Here is a 21643-nt window from a genome sequence, read left to right on the forward strand (position 1 = left end):
TATGTTTTAGCAAAAAGGAAAGTTTTAAGCCTAATCTTCAAAGCAGTAGTTTATTCTAGTGTCGCTGCCTGAGAGCACAGCATGATGGACACAGTCACTCAGCCTTGAAGCAAGCAGTTTTATCAACAAAATGAAAAACAGAAACATGCATGCCGCGTGCAGGTACACAGAGTCTTGTAAATGAAAGTGTCACATGATTCACTATAATACATTAAAAGGAGATGTTTGATTATGAAAGTCACCTTAAAGTGTAGAAAATGAACTCTTTTGTATTAAATTGTTTAAGAAATCTTAATATGCAGTAAGTAAATGATAAACAATGTTTTGCCACATACAGATATCATGTTTAGTAACTGCCTATGAACTCCTTTACAGCGTATTGGTGAGTTGTTTGAGAAGATCCAGCAGGAGAGCAAAGCAAATGGACACCTGAACGGTGACCCCGGGCTCTTCTTCACCAATCTCTATGTCACCCCTGTGCTCAGAAACATCAGCCTGCACCTCGACAAAGGCCAGATGCTCGCTGTGGCTGGATCCACTGGCTCAGGAAAGGTAGGATTTCAATTAAATTAAATTCTGGTTAGGGAGTCACTGGAGTCTGACCGATATGTCTGTCTGCACACATATAGCTTTTTGTCAATATATTGATGTTGGTGAATAATTTTAATTTAATGGACAATAAATGCAAATTAAAGAAGAGATGGAAGAAACACCCCCCAGCCGTATTAGATGTGTTCTTGTGCATAATCTATCTGTCCTTAAGAAGCTACTGTGCAACTTGGCAACACACGTTTGAAACAATAGTAAATGAATAATGTAACAATAATGTAACAAATTGTATGAATAAGACAAGTTTATTTGCAACCTTCACTGTCATAATAGCTCAATATTGGCTCATAAATAATTACATGCAATAAATGCCAGTTTCCCTTGAGCAATGAAAGAAACATGCTGACTCACTCCATATTCCTTGAGTTGAGAACACAGTTAGATGAAGAAGAATAAAGTGTCACCATGCTCTCCTGTTTCCTCCAGAGTTCCCTGCTCATGATGATTCTGGGAGAACTGGTGCCAACAGAGGGTAAAATTAGACACAGTGGTCGCATTTCCTTCTCACCCCAGACTTCTTGGATTATGCCAGGGACGATTCGTGACAACATCCTGTTTGGCCTGACTTATGATGAATACCGCTACAATTCTGTTATTCAGGCCTGCCAGCTGGAAGAGGTACCTTTATTCCTTTTATTCTCTTTCGCTGCCTTTTCTTTGTGTCTTTTGTTTTGCAAACATGGAATTATATTTGTCTTGTTCAGTCATGGTGGCTGTAGCTGTTCATGCAGAATACAGATAACCTGGTACTTATTGCAAAAAACCACAAAGTACATGTGCAGTTCATGCATTATTAGCAATGCACCCAAGTGCCGGGTTTTCAGTTTTGTTTTGTTTTTTTAAAGCAGCAAGTTCATGGGTAGAGCCTGGCCAGTGCTCTGCTAATGGCTTATTTAGTTAGTTACAAATGCACAGCTGTGGCAGTACAAATTACCAGTGCTACGTGTGCTACTGCTATCTTGGATAATTATATATAATTAAATCAGAGTTGGTGGGGCTACTCTGGCTTTCTGAGTTGGAAATCCACCTTTATAGGCCATTCCAGTAAAAAATTCCAACTGGGATTTAAAAAAAAATTCTGGCTGGAGAGATCAAATGGAATGCCCACATGTTTATGGTAATTTGGTAAACTTAGCCTTTTCCTCTGTGTTTTGACACGTGAAATATGTTTGTAGCCACTGAAAAGAAAAAATATCTCCATTCTGGAAAACAAAGGTTTTGTCTTGGAGCATTAAAAGGGCGCACCTTTATCTCCTCTCTTAATGTCAGGTGGCACATTGTGTTGTGGTTCTTTGTGTTCTGATTGGTTGGGATTATTTGTAGTTAGGGTTATTTTGCCACCTGTTGCTTTGGCTCCTTTTTTTCTTTTTTGCAGTGTTTTTGTGTGCTTGTTTTCATGTGGATGAAGATATTTTCAAAAACCTGCTCAAATGAACGTGTGTGTTTTTTTTTTTAATTACAGCAGAAAATTTCTGTTTTAAAAATATTTATTTGTTTGAAATTAGCATAACGGAGAGTTTCATTTTTTTTGGCCACTGCCCAGAGGTCATGGCCATGGCTGAGTGGAAATGTAGACGGACTGAGAAGTCAGCGGTCTCACTTTTACATTCAGTTTTCTCTTTGGCACAACACAAGCACGGGTCTGTCTGTGAATCAAGTGACAAACGTTTGCAAAGTGAGGATATTGTCATGATAGTCCTGACGTGACTACACCTTCAGGCTTGAAAACTTTGGACTCTTGCACTAAAACCCCCTCTGCGTCAAGCTGCAGATCCAGCTATTGCCACATGTTTGAAGTTCATAGTGAAATTACAAGCAAACAAGTGGCCAGAATGGGACTTCCTAAAAATGGCAGCCACACTGGAAGCTGACCAGAGGTGCATACTATTCAGAGCTTTCTCGGAATATGGATGATAATAGTTGTTGGCATGTAGCAACAATTTGACAGTGTCTTGATATTTTGATACTTTTTAACCACTAAGATAGCTTCTTACTGGTAAATAACAAGAACTGACCAGACTGCTGTTCTCAGAGGAGAAGAAGTAAACTGTCAATGAACTCAGGTGACAAGATGTCCCTCTTTATGTGGGACTGCACAGCATTTTTATTACTTGTCCCCCTTTTCCAAATCTTGAGACAATGTCCCTGATTTTTGGCTGATTCTGCTGAACATGCACATTTCTAAACTCTGGTTTTTACACAATGTATATCAAGCGAAGGCTTTTTAACCATAGTCAGGAGAAGATTATCTTGTCTAATGCCAAACTCATCAGGGAAAGTTACAAATTCCCAGAAATCACAAGCTTGTTTTGTCAAATGTGAAGGAGAGAACCATGAACACCAGTATAAAGAAAATAAGGCACTATAGAAGTAAAACTGAACTGAAAATGAAGCGGCAGTATATTCTGAGAAAATGGTTTGCTTGAGTAATTTGTCAGCTTCGCGCAGGGAGGGAAGTGTGTGGTGTGAGGTGACATGTGTGTCGTCATTGGATTAAAATTGTTAGATATGGTGCCAATCTATGCATACAGCCAAGCTAAACCCCCAAAACTCTTATTAGGAAGGAGATAAGCTAAGAAAAATACAAAAAGAGAATATGGGAGTATAAACAAACAATTGCCCCGTACATGCTACATGACACTCTGATAACTGTTTATTTTTAAATTAAAATTAAAATTATGTGTTTGTCCACATTTAGTATGTTGAGATCTGTTCACCCTACTGTAAACAGATCACAAGCTGAGTCACTGAAAGTATGGCAGCATTACTGGATTGAAAATGTGACTACATACTAAAAAAAATCAGAGTGTTTTCAGCAGAGTGAAATCTTTGCCAGCTTTTTTTTTTTTTTTTTTTGAAGTCTTTTCTTAGTCAGTGATCTGATTCTCTCTGCTAAGCTGCCTGTGTGGAGCCACTGCAGGGCATCGCGATGGTTCAGGTTTCACCAGTCCACATTTACACCAATTATGTGTCCCACAAACACAAATACTTGCATACTTGCAAACTCTATGCTTGTCTCTAACTCTGACACATGTACTCTCTCATAAAGCCTCAGTGTTGAGTGACGGACCTCCAGCAGAATAATGTCTCCTCTGTTGCTGTGGAAATCTCACATTATGTCACTGGGATGCAATACAAGCCTTTCAGCTCACAACTAGCTGGATGGACGAGCATTGGATCTGAGGCAGTGAGATTTAAAAAAAAAACAAAAAACACACACACACACACAACTTAGAAGTGTCAGTTTTTGAACATACACTACTCAAAGGTTTGGTGTGATTTTACTTTCTGATTTGTTGAATATATCCATGGCATCAGCTGGAAGGAACACCAGGTAGTAGGTACACACAAAAATAACTTTCATTTTTCTGAAAGTTGTCTCAATGCAATGCTAGAAGTTAATAAAATAAGACCCTGATATACTACTATACTATACTATACCTATACTACTCCATATGGAAACATTAACTGTCTTGGACCAGTGCAGAAGCAGCAGGACAGATCTGACCCTGAACAATAATTAAATGCACAAAGGCTGATGCTCCAGACACTGAAAACTGATTCCTTCTTTCACTGAAAAAGTCATTTCAAGCTGTGCTAAACTGATCAGTTAGACTTTTAGCATGACACATTAGCCTTGGCTAATGCAATGTGCAAAATATAAACTACATAAAATAAAAAACGACAACTTTTACTGAAATCAGTCGAGAAGCCCATGCTGTGTGTGGGACCATCATATTTATTGACTGTGAAGTCACATCTCGTGGCGCTGACAGTTGACAAAAACACAGACAGAGCTGACACACAATAGAAAAACTCTGCCTTTATTTTGTATTTGAGGACATGCGTCAAATGTGTGATTTCTTCCCACTGTAAAGCCATTTTTAGCTACAAGAGTTTTTTGATAGTCAAAGGTGAGGCTTTCTTCTCTTTCTAATTGTTGTTTTTTTTTGGGTTTTTTTGTTATTGTTGTTACTATTTAACTGCTTTATTTTACAAAGCTGTTAAACAATTTGTTAACTTGGTCCTTTATACACTCCTATCCAGACAGAGGAAGCTATTTAAAAGGTAGGAAGTTTGAATGATGATAAACTTGTGCTGTCACTTCATTCCTGTTGCTGTAACTGTTTCATAATCACTAGCTGCCATATGTCTACGTGACAGTGTTCATGTGCCATCTATGCTTTGTGCTTTTGTTTAGTTCGATTTTTGAAAATGCCCATGTGAGCATATAGACAGGATAACTTTGAAAATGAGGTATAATCACTTTGAGGACTGCATTTGTTCTTGTTTCTTTATTCTTGGACATGTTTCATTATGTTGCCCATTCATTCAGTGAGCAGGCATGAGGCCATCACTTCTCCATGAAATCAATGAGCTTCTTTATGAAGAAGATCATCCACTTCATTTTCTGCCCTCTTTACAACAAGGGTGTCGAACAGTTTAACTGAGTGGATGGCATCAATGGCCAGACAGAAACATTTTCACAGGCTTTCATTTCTTGTAACACTTTTGTAACAGCCTGTGACTAATGAGCAAGTGACAAGTAATGTGAGTATGGGTATTTTTACTAATGCCAAAAATAATAAAGGTAAATAATACATCTTTGCATTATGTTCTTGTATATAGCCTGTGTAGTAGGCCTAACATTTACAACCGAAACTTTGGGTAGGACATTTGAATAAAAAGTTAAAATTGATTTTCTAGTTTTCCAAAATCACAACACAGATTATGTTCTTTGAACACAGAGATCAACTTGCAAAGAGATGTTTGGTAAAGAAGTTCTGAGTCTTCCACCTTTTGAAATTGCCTGCTGTGCCGTTCTGTGTTGGTTAGCTTGTAAGCTCGCAGGTGTGTGCAGTGACTGTGCACTTGTCTCTTTGGTTTGGTGGTGTTGCATTGCAGACCACAGCTGCATCTAGGAGGCCAAAATTTGTTGAGAACCTAAACTAATAAAAGGACTGGATTCAAATTTAAGAAGGGCTGAATTTGGTCCACAGATCTTGAGTTAAGAGTAAAGATGACAGAACATAAAAATGAAAAATCCAGAGGATAAAAACAAGGAAGTTAAGGTATTTATGTGCCAGTCTAATGTGTTATACCCACTCTTTCCCTGTTTTCCTCTCCAGGACTTCGCTTTGCTACCCGAGAAAGACAAGACGTATCTCATCGATGGAGGGGGGACCCTCAGTGGTGGTCAAAGAGCTCGTCTCTGCCTTGCCAGGTAGTTTCTGTCACACCTGAACATCTGTCAGCAGGCCTCATTCACTCTTGTTTGTCTGTCAGCACAGACTACCTTTGCTCATTAGTTAGAATTTTGGTTCTTGTTTTGTATCAACTTGTGTGTTTCTTCTGTAAGTTCTACATCATCGCTGTAGCACTTCCATAGCAACAGGTTACATAAAAGAAATATCATAAAACATTAACGATATTAAAATAACCCTCTAGCTACAGTATATGTGTCCAGCAAAAAGAATAAGTATCAGTGTACTTAATCAGAAGCTGCTCAGGATCCCATATCACTCATATGTGTGTTGCTGTCTGCTTTTTATGGTTTCTGTGGCTTTTACAGCCCGAGCTTTATTGCTCTTTTAAATCTCTGTGGATCAGCCAGAAACTCTCGTGTTCCCATGCATTATTTATTGGTTTAGTGTGCTAACATTAATTTGCAGCCACTCCTTGATTTTTTTAAACTTCTGCTATCAACATAGCGATTCACTGTGACTGATATATTCCAGCTTCTCTTCTTTGCCTTTCTGCATCTTATGCTTTCTCTAATTTTGTTTGTTTGCTTTTTTGTTTTTTAAAGCAAATTGGAACATTTTCTTTACCTTCCTTGTTATCTGTGACCTAATATGTGTGTTTCTCTCTCAGGGCTGTGTATAAAGATGCAGACCTCTACCTCCTGGATGCGCCTTTCACCCACCTGGACATCGCTACAGAAAAAGAGATCTTTGAAAAGTGCGTGTGATAACAGAGAGTCTTTCATGTGGAGGAGGTCGGGGTGATTAGGCGAAAAACTGACTTCAAAGTCAAGGTTAACGCTGAAAATGCTCTTTTCTGTTGGGAGTCATAACTGCTTTATCACAATGTAACCTTCGCAGGAAATGTATTTCTTTCTTTTTTCTTTTTATAGAGTAAAGCTTTTATGCTTGGATGGTCTTTGGTTAGCCTCCATTTTGGAAAAGCAGACAAAATTGCTTGTAAACTTTTAGAGTTGTGAAATCCCTGACTGTATTTATATATACACTCTTATAATGTGTGTATATATAAATACACATTCATATAAATATCCATATCACTAGCTCGATTTTTATAGTTTCTGGTAATTATAATTTCTATTCTGCATTTGTTAGAAAGAAATAAGCCCTTCTTTGTCAGACTTTTTTTAAAGTGTGCATTTGTATCCACACACAGCTGCATCTGTAAACTTATGGCCTCCAAGACTCGTGTCGTAGTAACCAGCAAGTTGGAGCATCTCAAACGTGCAGACAAAATCCTTCTGCTGCACAATGGAGATTGTTACTTCTATGGCACCTTTTCAGAGCTGCAGGCCAAGCGTCCAGACTTCAGCTCCCTGCTTCTTGGTCTTGAGGCTTATGACAACGTCAATGCTGAGCGGCGTGGATCCATTCTCACAGAAACTCTTCGCAGGGTTTCAGTTGATGAAACCGCTGGTTTCCGTGGCCCAGAGCAAATTCGTCAGTCTTTCCGACATGCACCAGCTCAAAGCCATCCTCTAGGTGATGGCTACCCTGAAAAACGCAAGCAGTCACTCATCCTTAATCCTCTGGCAGCTGCCCGCAAGTTCTCCTTCATTGGGAATTCTCAACAAACTGGAAACACGACAGTGGAAGACAGGTCTGATGAACTCCCAGAGAGAAGATTCTCTGTAGTGCCTGAAGATGAACAAATAGAGGAGGCACTTCCGAGGAGTAACCTGTACCATGATGAGTTTCAGCATCTTAGCGGGCAGCGGCGCCAGTCTGTCTTGGAGTTCATCACCAGTGCTCGGGGCCAAGAGCGCAGAGAGCAGATGCAGTCATCTTTCAGGAAAAAGCTCTCCATCACACCGCAGTACAGTCTTGCATCAGACCTGGACATTTACTCCCGCCGCCTGTCCAAGGACAGTGTTTATGACATTAGTGAAGATGTGGATGAAGAAGACATGGAGGTAAGGCTTTTTAACATATTATCCTGTTATGTCTCTGAAAATGATTATGTAAAAATATTTTCACAAACTGTGCTATGTACCAAAATCAAGAAATTATTGTTAAGTAAGTCACATGGTTAAAACCCATCTATCCTGTTTCTTGACAGCAATGCTTTGCAGATGAACGTGACAAAAATGTCTTTGAAACTACCTCATGGAACACTTACCTACGCTACGTAAACACCAACAGGAACTTAGTCTACGTCCTCATTTTCATCTTCATTGTCTCTGTCATTGAGGTAAAAATCAAAGATTTGGGGTTTTTGTGTTATTGTGTGAATTTAATTAACAGCATTTTGTTTTCTTTTCACAAATAGGTTGCTGGCTCTGTCCTCGGTATTTTTCTTATTACTGAGTAAGTCTCATGTTTCATGTTGCCTTAAACAGAAAATGCAGATTCTTCTCTTTGTCTTTGGATAGTCAGCTAGTGTGCTCTGAGCTCTCTAATCATGTTAACTGTAAATACTATTTAAATAGTATTTACAGACCTTACTGTAAATCACTGGTTTTCCACTGGCTCCCAATCTATAGCCAGGTGGACAAAATAATTTGTTGTAAATCATAAAATTGAGTACTATGGTTAAAAGGACGTTTACACAAATGGGGCCCATGTATACGATAAATGGACTGATTCTTATATAGTGCTTTTCTACTCTCCTGAGGCATTTAACATCCCACATTCACACAAGGACTCTTTTCTATACTGTTTTTTTAAGTTACTAACTAACATTCACACATATTCATGCTTTGATGGCTGCATCAGAGAGAACCTGGGGCTAGTAGTCTTGCCCCAGGATATTTGGCATGCAGACAGGCAGGGTTTGAACCACCAGCCTTCCGGTCAGAAGATGACCTGCTCTACCACCTGTGCTACAGCCACCCAACATATGGTGACAAAACAAGCAGATTGTGTCATTTACTCCTTCCAGCATCATCCAATAGGAACTTCGAATGAATTTATCAGAGATGACCGAGGCTTATAAGGGTGGTCCTTGGACGATTTCCTTCGCTGTGCACATTCACATGCTAACGAGTAGGGGACACATGCATGGCTGTTGCGCTGTAGTGTGTTGGCTTGAAGAAATAAAAAACTAGCACATAGACATCCACATGGATCAGAAGTTCACCCTCTGATCAAATCCATGTCAAATGGCTCTAAGTGAACTTGTGTTTAGGTCTTATATTTCTTTTCACTTTTCTTATTTTTCACTGGTGACTGATTTTAAATGTGACAGTAGGTTTAAATGTACTTATTTTTGTGGTTATTTGTTTATTTAATTGTTTAATTATTACATGTTAATTACTAGACAAAGACAAAGCCTTCCATCTTTAGGTTACAGTGAGGGACGATGAATTAGCTCTGTTCATGTAAAACGAGTTGAAAACAAGTACTATAAGTGTAATTGTCTCTATCATGAGCTGATTTAACTGCTGCTTTATTTAAATGTGTAAATGAGAGTAACCAAAAGCGAACATTAAAAATATCTGTTTATTAGCATCAGTAATTTACATTTAGAGGTCACAATTATGCAGAAATCAATAAAGGTAATTTTGTGATCTATTCTATAATGAAGAATTGCTCCATGTAACATTTATTATACATTCCTCACATCCAACAGTGAGGTCTGGAGGGACGCCGCCAATCCTTCATCGCCCAACTATATTGATGAGCAGCACCCCAATGCATCGTCGCCGCCTGGCCATCTCGGTGTTATTATGACACCCACCAGTGCTTATTACATCATCTACATCTTTGTAGCCCATGCGGACAGTATTCTGGCCCTGGGATTCTTCAGGGGTCTCCCTTTAGTGCATACATTACTGACTGTGTCCAAAAGACTGCATGAACAGATGCTTAGCTCTGTGCTGCGAGCCCCCATGTCTGTGCTCAACACGATAAAAACAGGTGCTTTGCTTTTTTACTTTTTGAGTAAAACAGATTTTTACTGGTTAATGGCCTAGATGATGTCACTAAATAAATGAATGATGGTACAGAATCCCTGTAGAACAAATCTGATTATCAATACTGATTACTAATATCTTCCTTTACTACAACACCTTCACACTTTCGCTGTCCTCTTTCAGCCAGGATCGTGAACAGGTTCACCAAGGACATGGCCATCATAGATGACATGCTGCCATTGGTGCTTTTTGACCTCATACAGGTATTTATTCAATACAGTGGATGATGATGCATCGTTTTTGAAACTGCAAAAAGTGACTGAAAACTACTGCAACAAATATTCCCTCTTTCTTCATTGTAAATTGATTAATGGGGTGCAATCGTAAGCAGAATAAATAAATAAATGACAATTCAATTTCAAAATTCAATTTCCTCAATTTATCCTTTAACCTTTTGAATCTTTCCCTGGAGAAATTGGACAATGTTTTTTATTCCTCTGTAAAAGTTTTACAATCATATTATAATAAAAAAAGAAAAATGATTAAAAACAACATTAAAACATGCAGTGAAAATAAGAACAGGGAAACTGAAAACATCTTTTTTTAAAGCCAGAAATATCAAATAATAATAAGTCTGCTCATATCTGTTATTAACATATTTTCCAAACACCAGGTGTCATTAATCGTCGCCGGTGCCATCTTCACTGTGTCCATCATAGAGCCATACATCTTCATCGCTGCTCTCCCATTGGCTTTTATCTATGTTTTCCTCAGGAAGTACTTTCTACGAACTGGACAGCAACTTAAAGTCCTGGAGGCTGAAGGTGAGCATTGGAGAGTTGTTGGCCGTTAGAGATGACAGTGCAATGTCAAAAAATGTATTGAATTTCACAGCTCGTTGTCATGATGGATAGGTTTTAGTGACTCCAGCAGTAAATGTAAAATGTAGAAAGGGGGAAAAAATGAAATTTGCTGTAGTTTAATAATATGTTTACATATCTTTCGAGATAAATTGTCTAAATAACCTATGTAAGAAAAGAGGCTAGAAAAAAATGAGAAAAAACGTTACTTCTTCGTAAAGCATAATGGTATTATTTAAATAGTTCTTACTGCTTTGTATGTGATGTATTATTAGGCATATGTCTGGGTGCTGTTCTTTAGCTCTGGCTCTTCCAGACTTTAATCCTGAAGATGAGTTTTTATTTTCTTTTTGAGGGGAGAGAACATGGGCTCAGAAAAGAGTAGAGTAATGAAAGTGAGTAGTGAAATATATCAGTAAAAGTGAGAACATAATAGGAAAACCAATACTGAGAACAGAGGAAGAGGGATGCTTCCTCTGAGAAGGAACCACAGTCAGTGGGCAAAGCTGGCAGATGGCTTAGAGGCCAAAAGTCACTGAAACATGAAAACATGAGAGAGGAAGGGTTGAATCAGAGGACAGGGTGTCTCAGAAAGAGAGGAACTGTTTTCTTCCAGTATTGAGACTTGGATAATGTTCATATTTGGTTGTTTTCCTTTGAGCTCCTCAAGACATCAGAAAAGATTTTTGGCTTTTGGCTTTAAAAATCAAGCCTACCTGCTAAATAATGAAAGTATTTATATTAGTGAAGATTTTCAAAGCAGTGCCATTTTAATCATTTATAATCATTACAGTCTCGTGGGGCTTAAAGAGGCCAAATCTACAGGAGTCTGTCTTTATTTACTACACTTTCTCTCAAAGTCAGATGCTTGTAATAAATGTAACAGAGAAATCTGTTTGTTGTCTTCATATTACAGTACAGTACATTTTCATCATGTACTGTGTTGCTAGTGGCGACTGTCCATCTTTAGCTTTAGTGTAATGCACACATGAACAGTAGATATTGTGTCATCAACAACCTCATTAAGTGCACTTAAGTGTAATAGAAATGTAATGGGTTTAAAATATTTACAATTAGTATCTAATATAGAGACTTACAATACAACACGATACATATAAATTCATTTTAGTTTAGTGGTCATAAGTTGAAGAACTGCACTGTTGCAAAAGGCCGACAGAGCAGAAGAAAGGAGGTTTGTACAGTCAGAGGATGAGGAAGCTGCTGACGAAGTTGCCGCTCTGTTTTTTGGGCTTCTCTGCTGTGCCCTCGATTCTGTCAGTGAATATGTGTTTCAGTGATGACGCCGAGATGTTTCCGGAGCTGCTGAGAGCTCACTGGGGTCAGAGAAATGAGCTGAGCTGGGATTTCCTCTAAGCCCATCCTGGTGTTTTACCCACTGGATTCACAGGGACAAATTACAGTGGAAATTATGCTCTGTTTATATTAGTCAGACATGGCCATTGAATTTTAATCTTGAAGAAATTATTGTGACCATAAAGACATAAGATGTGCAAATAAAGTGACTTCAACTTTACAGAAGGGGTTGCTGCTAAAGTTTTCCAGGTTGATTCTTGTTTAATGAATTTATATGTATTGTAGTTTTCTAGTTCAGAAGTGTTACCTAACTAAAAGGTACCAAGTAGTGAAATTAAATGACCTTTTAGAGTATTTAGTTAGCAGTTATTTTTATTTGTCAGTCTGATATCTGATATGTAATGCAGGGATTGTTTTACAAAGTAAGTGCTTATACATTAAGAGTTTTAAAGTCTTTTCTTTTTTCTTTTCTTGCAGCTCGTACCCCGATCTTCTCCCATCTCATCCTCTCACTAAAGGGTTTATGGACAATTCGGGCATTTGAGCGCCAGACCTACTTTGAGACACTTTTCCACAAGGCTTTGAACACTCACACGGCTGCCTGGTTCCACTACCTGTCTGTTCTGCGGTGGTTTCTCTTCCGCTGTGACATGCTCTTCACCGTGTTCTTTACTGCTGCTGCCTTCATCGCAACCGGAAGCAACAGTGAGTGTGACTACATGTGGACAATAAACTTTATATAAAAGAGAGAGAGCCACCATGACCTCAACTAATGTTTATGGACTCCACATTTTGAAGTGTCAATATTTAGACAAAAGTGTTCAGAGCCAACATAACAGTCAAACAAGCTTGGTTAGCAATTTGTATCTATAAACTGTGAGGGAGCAAAGCTAAGACATAGGCACCTGATAACTAGTAGCTGTGCACCAAATTGTAAGACTTAAAAACATAAAAGTAAATCCCTGCCAGTACTAGTTGTTAAGTAGGGGAAAACAGCACTAGTGTGAAAACGCAGACATTTTTATGGCTAAAGTTTGGGAGTTTCAGCATGGGAATCTGTCAGGACTGACCTGCTTTTGGAACCAGCCTCAAGTGGCAAGTCAGTGAACTGCATTCGAAGGGAATTGCCTGTTTGTTGCCTTTGGGTGTTGTTAGTGAAGCTGTGCTTGTGGTGATGTACAATAGATTTCATGATTAATAACATACATGAAGTGTATCATAAATATTTTGGCTTTTTCACACCTTAAAGTCCAGTCAAGGTTCATATTTTTGTTGCAGCATTTACATTTTTTCTGACAGATTTTTTATTTCTATCTATGTTTTTTTTTTTTAAATAATTGGTTTGAAAGCTGCCAGAAAAAATATTTAAATGAATGCTAAATTACATTTCAGTTTCATTCATAATAAGTCCATAATAATAAGTTGAACTTATTTGGTCTAAACCTTTGTGGTCTACTCAGATCAAACACGAGGTGTAGTTTCACCTTGAGTCAACAATATGGATGCAGCTTCTTCAGTGTTTTGGGAAATCCACACGGCATACCACACCAGGGGTACCACCAGAATCAAGTTGCAGTTAACATCATTTCAGAAGTTACCGGGAAGTTTTGCAGTTCTCGTCACTGTTGTCTTTTGCATCTGACTGCCCACAAACAGTGACAATTAACCTGTTCTCCATTTCTGATAGTCAGTGTCAAATCACTTTGACTTTGACCATTTTGCTGAAGGATAACTGGTGACTGGATGAATTCATCGGTGACAAATGTCAAAGAATATTTTTGTGATTAGATTGTGGCCAGTTGATTTCTTTAGATGATTATAATCAAAGGAGCTGGTGCATTTGAACAACCAAATGACAGGAGATCATAAAGTCAGTTTGCAATGGAGACATTACAGAATATGAGAATAATCATTGTGATTAAATGATGATTAGACATTGAATTGTGTTGCAAGAACATTTTGAAAATTCCCACATGTTGGTTAGTAAGCACTTTGATATGCCTACTGAGCCTAACAAGGACAAAACCCCAGTATTATCTGTAGTTTGCAGTGTGTAGAGTTAGATGATGATAAGAAGAGAACAGTTTGCCTGTGAAAAGTCATCAGAACCGCTCAAATGCCCAAGGATAAAATGTCTTGTACAAAAAGGAGGCAAGTGTTTTCTTGGTGAATTGGAATGCAGGTATACACACACAAACCCATGGGTTGTTGCGTCATAGGATCAGTTTATATTGAGAGCACATTAATGGGTCATTACACAGCTCATTAGTTTCCAATGGACCCAGTAGCAGCGCTCCAATACCTGAATGCGGGTCTGACATCAGAGAGAGCAGTTTTGATTGGACACTACTGATGCGTGTGTGTGTGTGTGTGTGTGTGTGTGTGTGTGTGTCCATGCGTGTTTTTGTACAGGGGACAAACCAGGAGAGATTGGCATTATTGTGGCCCTGGCTATGCTTATCTGTGGGATTTTCCAGTGGGCTGTCATCACCAGCATCGCTGTAGATGGGATGGTATGTCACACACATACACACACACACACACACACACACACACACACATACACACATAAAGCTATTGTCAATATATACCAAACAGTCAATGGCCAGTTATAAGTTGTTGAATTCAGGCAGATGAACACCTAAGAAGGTTTTGTTAAATAAACCTGCATTTCAAACAAAGGTTTTACTGTTAGTCTATTTCACTATTGATGGTACTGACTTTTGGTTCACCACATCTATGGAAAAAAAACTTGGATGTTTCTCTATGTTAGTATTTTCCTTCTTCTACTTCTCTTCATCCCAGCTGGTTTACTTCTGTTAATAGGAAGATTTTCCTCACTGTTGTCAAGTTCTTGCTCAATATACATTGTTGGAAGGTTAGAATTCTGTAGTATCTAAATTTTGTGTGGTCTTACAGTATAACATGTCTCATGGGCACTATTGCTATTCTTTTGGTACTAAAACGATGACTGTTGTTACAATAGCATGCTTTATGCACTTTTCCCTTTGGGAACTGAATCCCACCTTTGCAGAATATAACCTCTCCAGCTCAGACACACTGTGCCTCATTTTCTTCAACAAGATGCCTCTCAGTCAATGGTGACCTGTAGCTACTGTTTGTAAGAGGTTTAGATCTCGTTGTTGAGATAAAAGCAATTGGCCAATAAATTCACAGCATATAGGTCAGTGAGACACTAGATGGTGACACTGTATTCTTAGTGAAGTGGGGTTTTTCCTCACCCAAGATGCTTCTTACTCAAATAGAGAAAAGCACATCTCAGATGGGTATGGTGGTTAATAGTTGTGGCTCCTTATACTATATGTCAGTTTGTTTACACCATCAAAAAGGCAGTCAGCAGCAGATTAAAGATGGCAATGGCCATTTTTGTTCTGTGTAACAGCACTTTGTTGACTTAGCATGGCTTACCAATATTGGAGGATACTGCAGGGTTTAAGATCAAAGAGAGAAAGAGCAGGCTGAACTGCCTGTACTTCAGCTTTTGCTCTTTTTTAAGACTTAAGTTTGTGCCCATCCATCAGGTTTTTTTCTCCCACATTGTTGTTAGTGAATCTTACAGAGCTTATCACAGTGTAGGACATTCTGTTCAGTATGGACACAGGCTCTCAAGATGGTGGTAGTGATGTGTGTTTGGGAGAAGTTAGATCTGTTCAGTCCAATATGAATTGTGTTTGTGTGTGTGACTGTCTCTGAATTATATTTTCAGTGATACTAAAATAGCCATTAAAGTAACTTCTGATAAGCACACTTTCATTGCATTTTAAGAAAAAAGTTTATCTGCAGAATGTCAACTTCTCTACAGCTAAGATAAGGAAATGGGATGTAAGGAAGCATCCCTTTTTTTTTTAAACTTTTTACATGTGGGGGGCGTGGCAGCAATCTTCCACTCCAGCTTATTAATCATCCAAAGACCCAGACAGCGTTTCACGCCTTTTGAAAGCCTGATGCTTGGCCTTGTCCACCCTGACTTGAAGACTCAAAAAACATTTTTATTACTTATCTATTATCCACCTGGTGGACAATAGATAACCAGACAATGGTTATCTATTGACAATAGAGTTCTTCAGAGACAATCTGATTTTTTTTACTCTTTTTCTGATTTGGTGTTCAGTTCAGATAAAATCATTATTGTGGGTGATTTTAACATGTAGATATTGAAAACATCAACAGAATATTTAATCTAATTTTAGACTCAACTGGCGTCTCTCAAAATGTAAAAGAACCCACCCATGACTTTAATCACACTTTGGATCTTGTTTTGACACGGCAAAGAAACTGAACACTTAAGTATTCACCAAAACCCTCTTTCGTCTGGTCATTTCATATAATAATAACATTACAATTACAGTAATGGGGTACATGGCACTGGGGAATACATTTCGTCACAGATGTCTTTCAGAAAATGCTGTTAATTTTAAGGATATCATTCCTCCAGTATTATCTTCTTCAATGCCATGTGCAAACACAGTGCAGAGCAGCTGCATGAACTGATGTTCTTGTTAATAGTTTTATATCTTCATCAGGTATGACTTTGGATATTGTGGCTCCTCTGACAAAGAAAGCCTCAAATCAGTACTTGACTCTCTGGTAAAACTCCCAAACGTGAGCAAAGCAGATAACTCATAACCTGGAGAGAAAATGGCATCTCACTATTTAGAAGATCTTCATTTAGCCTTGAAATTTTTTTGTTGCTTTATAAAACAGCTCTCCACAAAGCTACAAGCTACAATTGTGTATCTCTCTTCTTCTTAGATGCGTTCAGTGAATCGGGTATTCAAATTCATCGACCTACCATCAGAAGATCCTCGGTTAGGGAAACCTAAAGGAGGTGGCAGAGGCCTTGATATCGTCATCGACAACCCGCATGCACGTGACTGCTGGCCTAACCGTGGCCAGCTGGACGTCCGGGGCCTCACAGTGAAATACACAGAGGCTGGGCGTGCCATCCTCAACAATATCTCCTTCTCTGTGGAGGGGGGACAAAGCGTAAGTCCTTAGTGATTGGTAGAGACTGCCTGTGGAACCTGGCAGGAGAAAGCATGGTACCTCTGCCTAATTAGGTTTACCAAACAAAAGAATAATTCCCCCCAAGCGATAAAGCAATTCAAGTGCCATAGTTAGGTCACAGAAAGGTTGTGAACAATATACTAGCCAGCCACAGGAATGTGTCACAGGGATGGTTACACGTGAACACATTTCTGGCTGTTGTTTTCAGCTAATGTTGTGCAAACAATTTTTTATATTAACACTGAATCTAATTGCTATGCTAAATGGGTTTGTTGGAGTTCTGTTAAACTCTGTTCAGTATTTCTCTGAACCAAACCAGGAGACAAAATTATGAGCTAAGATGGAGATTAAAGCAGACTCCAGAAAAGTGTATGTGGACTGAACTGGAAACACTATTCCAAGTGAAAGTGTTGCTCTGTGCCTACAGATAGGCGAGTGTTTGCTAACAAACTGACAAAAAGTGATAATATCACAGTTCTGTTTATAGCTTTTTCCTTTCCTCCCTAAGTGGCCAAGAACTGTGCATATAGCTTCAAGTTGCAAATTAGAAGAATCTGGGCAGGGAATCAAATTTTTGTACTCATTTATTCATTTTCAAATGAGCAAAATGTTATTTCTCTCTAGAGCTACAATAAGGCTATAACCCTGGCCAAACAATAACACAGACATAACAATCTACTAATGACTAAGTAAGCACGGCCCTGAGTGAGTGTAGGTTATGACATCATGGCATGATGGCATATGACACATGCTTAAAATTAAAGTGGCTTATGATTTTGAATTAGAGTAATCCAGTAACAAGTGGTCATATAGCTTTCAGTAGAAAAGAGAAGACATGCAATATCTGACCACTCGCACGTCTGCTCTCCACCATTGGTTTTGGCAGTAATTATAGTCAGTATGACTTTGTCATAATGAATCAGAGCACAGTAAATATCGGCGCTATAGTTTCGTGCCATTAGACGCTCAATAGCTTCGCGACAAATGTGCTAATTGTTGCTGCACAAGGAAGAAAGAAGAGATGACTTTTAGACCATCTAGACCACAAACTCTTCCCCTCCAAAGATTTAAAAACCCTCCTGTTACGTCCCCCCCACCATGGTTGAGGCAAAGGTAGGAAGGAGACAACAACACTGGACAACCATAATCAATGAAGGAGGAAGACCACAGAACAGTTAAGAATCAGGCAGGATTTATTGGTTATTGATAGTCAAACTTAACAAAAGAAAAGAGGTGGGGGAGGAGGACTGGGCGGTTGATCCAAATCAAAGAAAACAAAAAGAGGTCGATAGCTTCCAGGGCCTAACTGAAACAAAAAATGCAAAACAAAAGGCCTACCTAGCTACTCGACAAAAGGTCAGTGAAAACATACAAGAGTGGCATCAACCGCATAACCTAGTGTGACTAACAGATTAAAACCTGCAACCAGTGTATAGGGTACCCCAGCTTACCCGTCCAGCCTCCCACCACACACAATACAAAGAAGCCTGTTCGCAAATGTTTGTCATAAAGCAGAAGCCACCAGCCACCAGCTGGCCAGGGAGCTGCTCATTTGTAGTGATCCTCGGAGAGTGATTGGCCAACTGTGCCCAGACCAGCCAATAGACACATGCCAGTCAACTTTGAACTGGCCAACAGGTGGAGGCTTGACACCTGAAAGATAAAAAGAACAAAAGCAAATCCACATCTCTTGGCACATAACACCCCCATTAAAAGAAACATCAGCCCTTTTGTGTAGCTCATAGATGGAAGGAGCTATTTCAGTGTTTCAAATTATTATTAACTATTTCAAATTAAAATTTCAATTAAATGGAGTAATGGAGAGAAGGATAACAAAAATTCAAGTAACAACAATAGATCCCTTTTTGTAAGGTGCGAACAACTTTTAGTGGTGCTTCTGAAGAAACTGATGTTAATACGACGCCAGCTTATTTCATGTTCTGTGTGAATAGAAATAAGGTAAATGCTGATATGTCTTATTGCAGGGCACAAGTAAACTGACACAGTAGCCAATATACACAAAATTGCTGGTGATGTAGAAGTGCATGGTCCATGCAAATGAAAAAGTGCTGTCATCTATATTACAATAAAAAGATGAGCATTCAGACACAAGGTCAATGAACCCGTTCAACATGAGGGCATGTTGAACGGGTATGAGCATTTAACATGAAAATGTTATGACTGTGTGCAGGTTGGTCTGCTGGGTCGAACAGGTTCAGGGAAGAGCACCCTGCTGTCTGCTCTGCTGCGTCTCACCTCCACAGAAGGAGACATTTCTATCGATGGTGTTTCCTGGAACTCTGTCTCATTGCAAACATGGAGGAAGGCCTTTGGTGTGGTGCCACAGGTATATCTATGAGTGATTAACTTCTGATATTTAATGCAGTTTCAGACAGTTACCCCACCATCTACTGCTTATCTGGGTCTAAAAACGCTCTAAGCCAGTGGTTCCCAAACTGTTTTTTGCTAGGCCCCCCTTTGTCTTACAAGAAAAATGACTTAATGTTTTGAAACTTAAGTCATTATTCTTGGATGTTACAAGATATCTTTTTAATCCAGTCTGTTGAGAGTTAACTGTTTAAGTCTCTGGTCTTTCTTGAACAGAAAGTCTTTATCCTGACTGGAACTTTCCGGATGAACCTGGACCCACATGGAAATTACAGCGACACAGAATTGTGGAAGGTGGCTGAGGAGGTGAGGAGGAGGTGGTGTTTTCTTTGTCTCCTAATTTAGTTATGATTGGTAAACCAGCCTTGTTTTGATTCAATTAGAGATAATAAAGCTCATGTTTTGGAGTTAGACACAATCTTACATGCCCTCTTTGAGTTTTCCCCTCATGCTAGGAATAAATATGAGAAATAAGCCATAGAAGATTAAATATTTTGCCACATAGGATGGAATTATTGTACTGTCTGCATAGGACAGTGATGTTGGTAAAATTACTGCCATGCAGTTTTACCACCATTTCAACATTGATGTCATGAAGTTTACACTAATATTTTAAAATGATAAAAATGAGGTAAAGATAATATGAACTTCGGACTTTCAGTAAAATTAAACTCTGTCTTGTGTGCCCTCAGGTGGGTCTGAAGTCTGTGATTGAGCAGTTCCCAGACAAGCTAGACTTTCAGCTGGAGTATGGAGGCAGCGTGCTGTGCAATGGACACAAACAGCTGGTTTGTCTTGCCCGTTCCATCCTCAGTAGAGCCCGTATCCTGCTGCTGGATGAGCCATCTGCCTACCTTGACCCTATGTGAGTATTAAACACTGTCTACTCAATAATCAACATATATAAATCACATTTGATTTAAAAATATCACTAGACCAGTGATATGGGGCTTACATGTGCTGTTAAATGGTCACTAGAGCGGTACTTTTATAATACCTTTCTACTCACTTGAGCACTCAATGTGCTTTCTACTGCAAGTCTCATTCATCCTGTCACACAGCACTTTTATGTATGTGCAGTGTTTTCTAACTGCTGCAAACACAAAGCGATCGATCAGTTAACCTTCTGATTGGTAGATGAGATGCTCCACCACCTGAGCGATAACCGTCCACAATGATTTAAACAATGAGATCAGTCTCTATGCAAGTAATCCCTTGGATCTAAAAGCTCTTGCTTCAGACTGCTCTATATGCCGGCATTTTTTCTACTTTTAGATCTGTATGATTTGAATCACAAGGTATATCTTAAATATGACCCACCCAGTCTGATATTCAGAGTTTTTATTTGTTAGGGGCCACCAATCAGAAGAAAGTTGGCTTAAAGGAGAAGGAGGTGAAGGAGGCTTGTTTCAGTCAGTCGATGAACTGAGTAGCTACACAAAGACCCAGAAGAACTGTGACTGATTCAAGGCTACTTCAGTAGAATCCAAGGAAAAAATAGCATTACAAGCTCACGGCTGGATTTTCTTTATTCCGCTTAAACAAATAGTCCCATTGAGACTCAGTGTCTGATTTACAAGAGAGACCTGTTTCAGACAAACATATCAAAATCAGAAAAATAAAAGAAAAAATGAAATAGCTAAAGTTAGCTCAAAGGTATTACCCAAAGGTATGACCCTGTGTGACAAAGGAGCGGCGACAAGTAGCTTTCATTAGAAGTGAATAAAAAATGTTTTGTCTATGAAGTTCCTTTGCTAACACATGCTTAAACACAGCTGCCTCCTGAAAGAGTTTGTATATTGTTTGTGGCGTTCTCCCTGTTAAAGCCAAGCAGTAAGGTGAAGTCACATTGCAACAGCAGTCATGCAAATCCAGCATGTGTGGTGTTCCTGTCACTGCATATGGTGACAATCCAGATTGCTTACAGTAATTTAAGCCTAATGTATGTGTGTGTGTAACCATATGTGCAGGATGGTGGAGTAGGGAGGTTCATGGTAGTAAATGAAGCTTATAATAAGCCTAATAAGCCGTCTAGCTTAATGCTCTGCAGAATTTGCCTGAGGTTAAACTAATGCAATAGCAGTGAAGGAAAAGCCTTTGATAACAGTAATGATTGTGTCTTCGTGTGTGTGTGTGTGTGTGTGTGTGTGTGTGTGTGTGTGTGTGTGTGTGTGTGTGTGTGTGTGTGTGTGTGTGTGTGTGTGTGTGTGTGTACAGAACACTGAAGGTCCTGAGGAAGACACTGAAACAGGCGTTTTCAGGCTGCACCGTCATCATGTCAGAACACAGGGTGGATCCACTGACGGACTGTCAGTCATTCCTGGTAAGT

The 21643-nt window shown here is 39.1% G+C and overlaps 1 protein-coding gene across 1 annotated transcript in view; it reads left to right on the forward strand.

Moving 5' to 3' along the window:
* The window catches only part of cftr (CF transmembrane conductance regulator), a 41557-nt gene that overhangs the window by 16385 nt on the left and 3529 nt on the right, over positions 1 to 21643 (forward strand). The window contains exons 10-26 of the mRNA XM_087843345.1: positions 376 to 552; positions 1036 to 1227; positions 5739 to 5833; positions 6484 to 6570; positions 7027 to 7783; positions 7930 to 8061; positions 8140 to 8177; positions 9442 to 9728; positions 9908 to 9987; positions 10398 to 10548; positions 12376 to 12603; positions 14311 to 14411; positions 16672 to 16905; positions 19118 to 19273; positions 19531 to 19620; positions 20007 to 20179; positions 21532 to 21637. Of these exons, the coding sequence (XP_087699471.1) occupies positions 376 to 552; positions 1036 to 1227; positions 5739 to 5833; positions 6484 to 6570; positions 7027 to 7783; positions 7930 to 8061; positions 8140 to 8177; positions 9442 to 9728; positions 9908 to 9987; positions 10398 to 10548; positions 12376 to 12603; positions 14311 to 14411; positions 16672 to 16905; positions 19118 to 19273; positions 19531 to 19620; positions 20007 to 20179; positions 21532 to 21637 (3084 nt within the window). The remainder of the gene's footprint in view (positions 1 to 375; positions 553 to 1035; positions 1228 to 5738; positions 5834 to 6483; positions 6571 to 7026; positions 7784 to 7929; positions 8062 to 8139; positions 8178 to 9441; positions 9729 to 9907; positions 9988 to 10397; positions 10549 to 12375; positions 12604 to 14310; positions 14412 to 16671; positions 16906 to 19117; positions 19274 to 19530; positions 19621 to 20006; positions 20180 to 21531; positions 21638 to 21643) is intronic.

This window comes from Neolamprologus brichardi, chromosome 7, assembly GCF_056152115.1.
Source record: "Neolamprologus brichardi isolate AB-2024 chromosome 7, ASM5615211v1, whole genome shotgun sequence".
NCBI lineage: Eukaryota > Metazoa > Chordata > Actinopteri > Cichliformes > Cichlidae > Neolamprologus > Neolamprologus brichardi.